The 9,360-nt window shown below is 47.5% G+C and overlaps 1 protein-coding gene across 1 annotated transcript; it reads right to left on the reverse strand.

Moving 5' to 3' along the window:
* Positions 1–487: 487 nt before the first annotated feature.
* On the reverse strand, positions 488–8,869 carry MRPL15 (mitochondrial ribosomal protein L15). Its single transcript, XM_001514461.6, has 5 exons — positions 8,699–8,869; positions 7,602–7,756; positions 5,169–5,334; positions 3,040–3,163; positions 488–1,049 (listed from the first exon to the last, which is right to left on the reverse strand). The coding sequence occupies exons 1-5, from the start codon at positions 8,786–8,788 to the stop codon at positions 712–714; spliced, it is 873 nt and encodes a 290-aa protein (XP_001514511.1). The 5' UTR covers positions 8,789–8,869; the 3' UTR covers positions 488–711.
* Positions 8,870–9,360: the final 491 nt, after the last annotated feature.

A 9,360-nucleotide genomic window follows, 5' to 3' on the forward strand; every position in this document is an offset into this window, starting at 1 on the left:
TGCTTTAGACACTGTGAACGCCAACCTGTTCTCATTGAAACATTATCCAACTTTGGTTTCACTGACACTGTCCTCTCCTGGTTCTCCTCCTATCTCTGACTGCTCCTCAGTCTCTTTTGCAGGCTCTTCCTGACAGTGGGGATCTCGCAAGTCTCAGTTCTGGGTTCCTTTCTGATTTCCATCTACACACACTCCTTTGGAGAACTCATTCATTCCCATGGCTTTGAGGATGAAGGGGGCTAAAACCATACCGGAGGGGATCGAGGGGAGAATCGGAAGAGAGGAAGTGGAGAGAGCAGGTATAGACAACTCTCAGGGAGTTTGGAAAGGAATGGTGGGAGGGATTGGGTGATAACTGGAGGGAGTTGTGGGGTCAAGCAAGGGTTTCTTTTCCTTTTTTTTTTTTTTAAGGAAGGGGATATGTGAGCAGGATTGAAAGTAGTGGGAAAGAAGCCATTGTAATCAAATAGCTGAATTGCAAGTCCCAAACTGGTGAAACCAAAATTGAATCTGTTTATTTTACACTGAAACACCTTAAAATTTAAGAATTATTTTCTTAAACACGTTGCACTTTCACTTAACAGAAAATGCAAAAGGGAGAGCGATCATGCAAGAAATTTATACTATTTCAGAATTCATTAACCAGGAAGAACCGGCGAAGATGACGCTGAATGGTTCCAGAACTGCTCAGCTGCCTTCTAGGCCCAGGATTCAAGAGCTATAGTACTTGAGAAGATTTTGATCTGTAGGCTTCAAGATTTTCTTATCGGCCATATTCACCACCCAGCCTGGAGCAAGACCAAAGAAAATCTGCCTTGGGTCCTTGCGGGTGCTCAGCATTTTGAATAGTTCATCCTTAGTGATATCTGGCAAAATGTAGCCATATTTCTTGGCAAGTTCAAGTCTGGCTTCAGAAAGCTTGGCTGGATCCGCCAGGTAACCCCGAAATCTGGCATCCGTATAGTACGGGACCAACTCTTCTGGGGGGAGCATGCGCTTTGGAATAGGCTTTCCACACATAAAAAAGGGAACGGGCTTGCAAAGAATTCCTGTGAAGAAAATTTAAAAAAGAGAGATCATGATAAACAAGTTTCATAGTATTTTCTTCAGTCAGTCAGTCAAAAGTATTGAGTGCTTGGGACACAAACCAGCAAGGGAATTCACATTTCAGTATCACCAGGGTGAGAACAGAAAACGTAACATATCTGTCTTGGAAGTAAAGAGCTGGGAAGTCTCCTTTACACACACTGTCCCCTCCCTTCGAGATATCAAACTACGCAATATGACAACAGTACACAGCAAATCTAAGCCCCAAATGTTTCAAAGAAATGCTATGGAAGCAAAAGGCAGATATTAAGCACCGGCTTTAGATAATGACAATGTGAATATATTACTGGAAAACACCCATTACCCTCACAGCCATCTCCTAAGAGATGTAAGGGAATGTACTTCCACTATAGCCACAACATTATTAGAAGTGACAGTAAAATGTGGCACCTATAGCCACTCTCAGAGACAGATGATCTCAGTGTCCAAAGGGGAGTTTTCTTTTGGGACAATAGTGGAGTATAATTCTCAGGGATATGGTAACTGTTCTTCAATCGGAAGAATTTAACAACCCTCCTTCTCCACCAGGAAAAAAGTGAAAGTCCCAACATTTTCAATTTCCAATTCATTCATTCAATAGTATTTACTGAGCGCTTACTATGTGCAGAGCACCGCACTAAGCGCCTGGAATGTACAATTCGGCAACAGATAGAGACAATCCCTGCCCATTGATGGGTTTACAGTCTAATCAGGGGAGACAGTCCAATATTTACTGACAATTACTCATGATTGGTGGGGCTCCCACCTTAGATTGAGAATGGAGCAGGGAAGACAGATAGGGAAACGGAACTCACAAAGTTATTCTTTGGAGGTTAGAAAGCCAGCCCTGGAACTGATCAACCCTGCTCTTGTAATAACAGCAATATGAACAAGAGGATTTGTTACGAGTTCATTAGATGCCAAGCACCGTGCCCAAGTGCTGGGGCAGATAAACGATAATCACGCCAGACAGTCTCTGTCCCACATGAGGCTCACAGCGGAAGTACCAAAGAGAACAGGCACTGAATCCTCATTTTACAGATGAGGGAACCGAGGCCCAGAGCACTTAATTGATTTGCCCAAGGTCATAGAGCAGGCAAGTGGCAGAGTTCAAGATTAGAACCTGGGCCTCCTGATGCCCAGTCTTATGCTCTTACCACTAGGTCAACCTGCTTATTGTCCACTTTCCCCACTGCACCACGCTATGACTTCTATTATTTCTTTCTTTAAAGAACAGATTTGGCATAATGATTAGAGAATCACCCAAAGGGTTCCGCTGCATATGAGTCAAATCTCTGATGACACGTTCCCAAGGCAGCTGTGGGAAGCAACTGGAGCCAATGTCATCAGTGCTCCAGATATTTTAGGTGATGCCGGACCCACCCCATCCAATAGCACCGGCAACTGCCAAAACAACCTTCAGTGGCTGTAAAATGTCCAATTTTTAAAGAGATATTATTGAACGTCCTTTTTCTAGTTACACCACAATTAAGTGAGGCGCTGACAGGCCCCCTACTTTCTATTATGTGGGGGTGAAGGTAAGTTTGGATTATTTCATCAATGAGGTCTTTAGTGAGTTCCTGGCAGGTCAGAGGGGATCTAGTCTTCCTCAGAGATCAGAGACAGAGAGGGCAACAGACACACTATTCCTCCAAACACCCTTTGATGCCATTGCTGGAGACAGAACACTGGACTGGGTGGACACGGGTTTTTGATCTAGTATGATGTTGCACATCGTCCTGTGTAAAACAGTGAAATAATTTTCAAGTGTGAGGAGTATCTAACTCAGTTTGCTCAACGGTTATGGTGAACAAGAACGCTGATGAGAGCAGCTGTGTATTTCGCTAAGACGCCAACCAATCCCGATCACGTGCTTTGGTGGATGTGCGAGCGTTTACGCGTTCACGCAGGCACTGTACGTTTGAGAGGGAGAAGTCGTGACTGGAACCTTACCTAGGCTTATCGGATCGTAGAAGGAGGTTGTAATAACGCCACCATTTTTCTCAATTGCAGCAATGGCCAGTTCTGAAGCTAGCTGAACCTCGATATTTACCTTAGCCTTGAAGATATCAGCTCCCTGTAACAGATCAAAAGAAAAGCTGACTACGGTCACTGGACAGAACTAAAACTACATTGATTTCGGTGAACTAGATTTGCTGTGGCTCTTTGGTCCTCTGTCCTCATCTAGGCAAAGAACAGGACGAGGATTCTCTGGGAAGAAAATCCAGCACTTCAGCTAGGATGAAAAATGGAAAAGAGCAGAGAGTATCGACAAAGGTCACACCAAAAACCTAACTTCACACTCAAATCTGTCTTAATTACAAAACCAAGATCCCCTAGTAGAATCGGCACCAGTTTCTCTGAAATTTTAGCAGCAAATCCCACATAGCTAACATTCTTCCTGAAATGAAAAATATTTTTTATTGACAGAGGGAGGGGTGTACCACATTTTCTATAAAACAGCAGTAGAAATTTCCTTTGCTGCAATGGGGGAAAGGTTTTATCCATACCAAACCCCCGACACCTTTCCTCCACCCACCTGCCCTCACAAATGGATGAGTACGGCACTTTTTAAAACTCAACTAAGCCACTATATGTGATTTTAAATAATAACGTTGGTATTTGTTAAGCGCTTTCTATGTGCCGAGCACCGTTCTAAGCACTGGGGTAGATACAGGGTCATCAGGTTGTCCCACGTGAGGCTCACAGTCTTCACCCCCATTTTACAGATGAGGTCACTGAGGTGCAGAGAAGTGAAGTACAGAGAAGTGAAGTGACCGGCCCAAAGACACACAGCTAACAGGTGGTGGAGCCGGGATTAGAACCCATGACCCCTGACTCCTAAACCAGGGCTCTTTCCACTGAGCCACGCTGCTTCTCTACTTACTCTGCACACAGTAATCATTCAATAAATAACCCAGTAAGGGCTGAATAAATAAGACCTTTTCCCTGAACATACCATGCTTCTTCTCCCACACTGTTAATATCAGTCCTCCTTATTAAACCAACTTTAAATTAGAAAACTTTGACCGTTGCTAATGAATACACAGTGCCCTCTAGTGGCAGAGAAGCAGCGCGGCTCAGTGGAAAACCCGGTCATGGGTTCAAATGCCTCCTCCGCCGCCTGTCAGCTGTGTGACTGTGGGCAAGTCACTTCACTTCTCTGGGCCTCACTTCCCTCAACTGTAAAATGGGGATTAAGACTGTGAGCCCCACGTGGGATAAGCTCATCACCTTGCAGCCTCCCCGGCGCTTAGAACAGTGCTTTGCACACAGTAAGCGCTTAACAAATACCACCATTATAGAATGTTGCTCATCTTTAATAGCGCACTATCATTTGAACGGGGGTCAACTGGGATATTTTCTCTGGACTAAAGTTATGCAATCAATAGTATTTATTGAGCATTTACTAGATGCAGAGCACTGTACTGCGCACTTGGGAGGGTACAATACAACCGAATCAGGAGACATGTTTCCGGCCCGTAACGAGCTTACGGTCTGGAGGGGGAGAGAGATGTTAATATGAATTAACAATTTATAATGCAAGCGACAAATGAGCACATCAAACTCCCTCCCTACCTGGTCAGGGGGTGCATGGAGAGCTGAATCTGGCCTGCCTAGCTCAGCAGCTAAGAAGAACTTTATTATTATGATTATGGTGTTCGTTAAGCCCTTACTTTGTGCCAAGCACTGTTCTAAGCGCTGGGAGAGATAGAAGATAATCAGGTCGTCCCACGTGGTAATCAGGTTGTCACACTGTTAATCCCCATCTCACAGATGAGGTAGCAGGCACAGAGAAGAGAAGTAACTTGTCCAAGGTCACACAGCAGACAAGTGGCGGAGCCGGAATTAGAACCTACATCCTCTTGACTCCCAAGCCCGTGTTCTTGCCACGAGACCACGCTGCTTAACCTCTTCACTGGGTCATGGAGGGGCTTAACTAGTTTGGGCAATCAATCGACTGATGTTTATCGAGTGCTCAGGATCATCGATGTTCTATCGGGCATCTTACGATAAGGGAATAAGGGATGACCGGCGGATCCGGAACGCGAATAGTCCAGGCGGAAGCATTTCAGACTTACCTCCTCTACCAACTGGACCCCGTAGTCTCTCTTCATAGGCTGGATGACCAAGCCCCTCGCATTGACAAGCTGGGTCAGGTCAACTGGTTGAGTAGGATCGATTCGGCCCAAGTCGATAAGGTACTGCAGTCTCTTGAGACTCAGAGGCGGGTACTGACGCCGGAAACTGAAAGCCAGAAGAGGGAGATGCACCGTTTCAAATAAGAGGTTGAGAGTGAAACACTGAGTCAAGTTGATTTTTAAACAGAAGGGAATCCAACGGATAGGAAATGAACCCCTGAACATAGCCAGAGCAGGTTGGATGCTCGACTCTTCTTTTTCTTGGACGATTTAAAAATCAAAAAACAAAAACCACACGCATCCTTCCAGCAGTCCTGAAAAAAGTTGCAGAGAGGACGTAATTAAGTAGAAAACCCACGGCCGCCACCTGCAAAGGCCTCAAACACGGTGGAGCCGTGGAGCTCCGTGAATTCGGGTTCACCAGTTGCCAACTGGCTCAGGTGCCGCAGTCAGCAAACAGGCTCTTGGCAACCCCAGTTCTTTTATTTACTTTTTTAAAACAATGAGAGAGAGGCTTTTGACCAGCAGACTGCATTTCCAGTCCTACCCATCCAGCTATCCCAACCCAGACCTGCAGGCCACAAGGAGCCCTCTACTTAAAACTGGAGTCGAAGCTACAGGGTGGACTGCAGTCTGTTTTTTAGAAGGGGGATGATTTCCCGTAGATACTTCCTGACGACACTGATTGCAAGTGGGAAAGATAATCGATCCCTTGCTAAAAGCTCTGCGCGAGGCAGGCGGGGCCTCCAGGTCAAATCCACTTGGCTTCCCAGAAATTACGACTGGGGAAGATGGGGGCTGTGGTGCAGTGTCTCAGATCTTTTCTTCCCTGAGGCAAAGAATGAGCTCACAAATTCCTTCTGGGCTCCTGGGGACCAGCAGTAGGGTGGAAGGGCATCCTGCACGTGTGGTGGTCGTCTCGCCCGGACCCCGGAAGCCCAGCCCAACTTGGGCTCTGGGGTCCCGGGGCTTAGCTCAGCCCCGTCCGGATCAGTCAGGAAAATCTGGGCCCTGCCCTAGGGCACCATGGAATCCTGCTGCCAAGTGACGGCCCAGAGAAATGAACAAGTCGGCAACAGATAGAGACAGTCCCTGCCGCTTGACGGGCTTACAGTCAAATCGAAGGTGGAAGGGGTCGGCCGGGCAGAAAGCCACAGACGGGAGACTCAGTTTCCCCAAACTCTCTAGTTGTTATTGTTATATTGTACTCTCCCAAGCGCTTAGTTCAGTGCTCTGCACACGGTAAGTGCTCAATAAATTCGACTGAATGAAATAAGATTAATAATAGAGTTGGCAGACAAGATCCCTGCCCACAAGGAGTTTCCAGTCGATGGGGGGAGAGAGAGACAAAGACAGAATATAAAAGGATATTTCCATAAAGTACTGTGGGGCTGGTGTGAGTATAAAAGTGCTTGTGTACGCTTCTTGTGAGCCTGGAGTGTGTCACTGCTTTATTCTGCACTTCCCAAGGATCTCATACAGTGCCCACCACCAAATGGGAGTTCAACAAATACTGTAGTGAGAGAATGGAACCAGCCATAAATATAAACCATATTTTTTTTAAAGTTTTGTTCAGCGTACCTTACAGCTCCATTTAAGAAATGTCTGTAATTTTAAAACTTTTGGGAAACTCAGAAGTCATGAAACATAACTTCCAGGGGGACATATTTCCCCAAGCTCCTCTTCCCTCTCTCCAGTTTCTAAAGCATTAACCTAAAGGTAATTGCCAGAAGAATCAGTGCCGGGCTTCGGTTGCTTTGCAGACCCTTGGTCTTTCCTGGGGCTATTCATAAAGAGCTCAACTTAAGGTAGTCAGGGAACAAAGCCATTTCAGAACTTTAGACTACAAAAAACTTGAGGATGGGGCAAAAATCTCTCTCATTTAAAAAAAAAAAACACACCAAAAAACAAAAACCACCAAAAAAATCCACCAAAAAACCAAAAACCACAAAAAACCAACCTCTCTCCAAATCTAAAAAAAACCTTCCTTGGTGCCCCCATTTGAACCAATATCCTTCTTTGAGGCATTGCATTCAACATCCCTGAGCAACAGAATGCCTTATATCACTTTCTATTTTCTTGTCTCACCGCTTTTCTTTGGATCCCTTGCACAGGCCAGTGCTAATCTGCATGGCTGGATTAAAAATAAACCATACGACTAACGTAAGGCCTGTGGAACTCAATGTCTAGCCAATCACTACATTAGACTAAATCTAAATCTGTATTTATGAAACAGCAAAATAATTTTTCATTTTCACTACAAAAAAAAGCATAAATCTGTACCACGAGAGAGCTGTAAAAATTAGCCATTGGTGTTTTCTTGACCAAGTCACACAGTACACTGGCCATTTCAATTTAAATACGTCAATTTACCTGTGTCCTTCATTGAAGCCATATTTTGGGATACGCAGATAAAACGGCGTCTGACCCCCCTCAAAGCCTAAACGGGGACGGGTTCCCCTCTGCCTCTGACCTTTATGGCCTCTTCCACATTTTCTACCTCTTCGCCTTCCTCTTCTTCTTTTCTCCTTGAAGGTGACAAGAACAGGTGCCAGTTTAATATGTTCAAAAACATTTTATTCGTGCTTCTTTTGTCTGGATTGACCGCCCCCTCCCCCCGAAGACACCTTTGTTCTTACTTGATCTTTAAAAAGAAAGTCTTGCCTAATCAGGCTAATTCACTTTTTGATTGACGTTTTGTGGATATAACAAATCAACAGGGCAGTCTTAATCCTCACGGATCAGCACAGAATTGGGTGACTTTCAGACAACTCAAACTTATTTGTAATATTGGAAGAAAGGGTTCAGGCACATGCATCGGAGGGCAACCGTGAGCACCCATTACAACACGAGTTTTCCTGAACACAGGATTTGCAAAAGCACAACCTCGCTTCATCTCTCTGCTATAGGAGAACTGGGTGTATTTGCCCACAGCAGAAAATTTTCATTTAGTTTTGGTGTGGAATTACTTTCTCCAACCAATAATCACAGGCACTTAAAGACTACGGTACGGTAACTTTACTGCTAATATGATTACCCTTAGTAAATGAGGCAAAGTATCCCAACAGCAGAGACAAGCAGAGACTATCGCCTTAAATGGCGATATATTATATTATATTTTATATATATATATATGCGCGCAGCAGCGTGGCTCAGTGGAAAGAGCCCGGGCTCGGGAGTCAGAGGTCGTGGGTTCGAATCCCGTGGAAAGAGCCCGAGTTTAGGAGTCAGAGGTCACGGGTTCGAATCCCAGCTCCTCCACTTGTCAGCTGGGTGACTTGGGGCCAGTCACGTCGCTTCTCCGTGCCTCAGTGACCCCACCTGTCAAATGGGGACGCAGGCCGGGAGCCCCACGTGGGACCAGCCGATGACCCCGTCTCCCCCCAGCGCTTACAACAGTGCTCGGCACCCGGTCAGCGCTTCGCAAGTACCCTCCCCATCATTATTAGATGTCGAATATAGAATATTACCGCTTTCTTGGCTCCGGGGCTGGGCCTGAGGTTGGCGAGGCTGACGCGGGGCAGGGCTCGGAGGAGGTCCAAGGCCCCGCCGCCCGCCATCACCACCCCAACCTCCTTTACGACCAACGGCACCACCCTGCCCGCCGCGCTTTACGGCCCCCGTTGCTACGCGCCCACCCCCTTGGAGCCCGAGCGGGTTAGCGGCGCTGCCCGCCGCGCTTTACGGCCCCCGTCGCTAGGCCACCGCCGTCGGAGCCTGAGCGGGTTAGCGCTCCGTCGCGAGGCTCCGGCGCGCTTTACGGCCCCCGTTGCTACGCCCCCACCCCTTGGCGCCTGAGGGGGTTCGCGCTCCTCCGCGGTGTCGCGCGGCGCTACCCGGCGCGCTTTACGGCCCCCGTTGCCACGCCCCACCCCTAGGAGCCTGAGCGAGTTAGCGCTCCGTCGCGAGGCTCCGGCGCGCTTTACGGCCCCCGTCTCTATGCCCCCACCCCTCGGAGCCTGAGGGGATTAGCGCTCCTCCGCGGTGTCGCGCGGCGCTACCCGGCGCGCTTTACGGCCCCCGTTGCTACGCCCCCACCCCTTGGAGCCTGAACGCGTTAGCGCTCCGCTCCTGTCGCGCGGCACTGCCCGGCGCGCTTTACGGCCTCCGTCGCTATGCCACCGCCGTCGGA

Source organism: Ornithorhynchus anatinus, chromosome 7 (assembly GCF_004115215.2).
Source record: "Ornithorhynchus anatinus isolate Pmale09 chromosome 7, mOrnAna1.pri.v4, whole genome shotgun sequence".
In the NCBI taxonomy this organism is placed as follows: Eukaryota; Metazoa; Chordata; class Mammalia; order Monotremata; family Ornithorhynchidae; genus Ornithorhynchus; species Ornithorhynchus anatinus.

What these genes read in the sequence shown, in the direction of transcription:
- MRPL15 (XM_001514461.6), bottom strand. Translation starts at nt 8,788, where the DNA reads ATGGCGGGCGGCGGGGCCTTGGACCTCCTCCGAGCCCTGCCCCGCGTC. An exon ending in GCCCCGGAGCCAAGAAAGCG is followed by an intron (nt 7,757 to 8,698) that starts GTAATATTCTAT and finishes GTCACCTTCAAG; the next exon opens with GAGAAAAGAAGAAGAGGAAG. An exon ending in GGGTCCAGTTGGTAGAGGAG is followed by an intron (nt 3,164 to 5,168) that starts GTAAGTCTGAAA and finishes GATCTGTTACAG; the next exon opens with GGAGCTGATATCTTCAAGGC.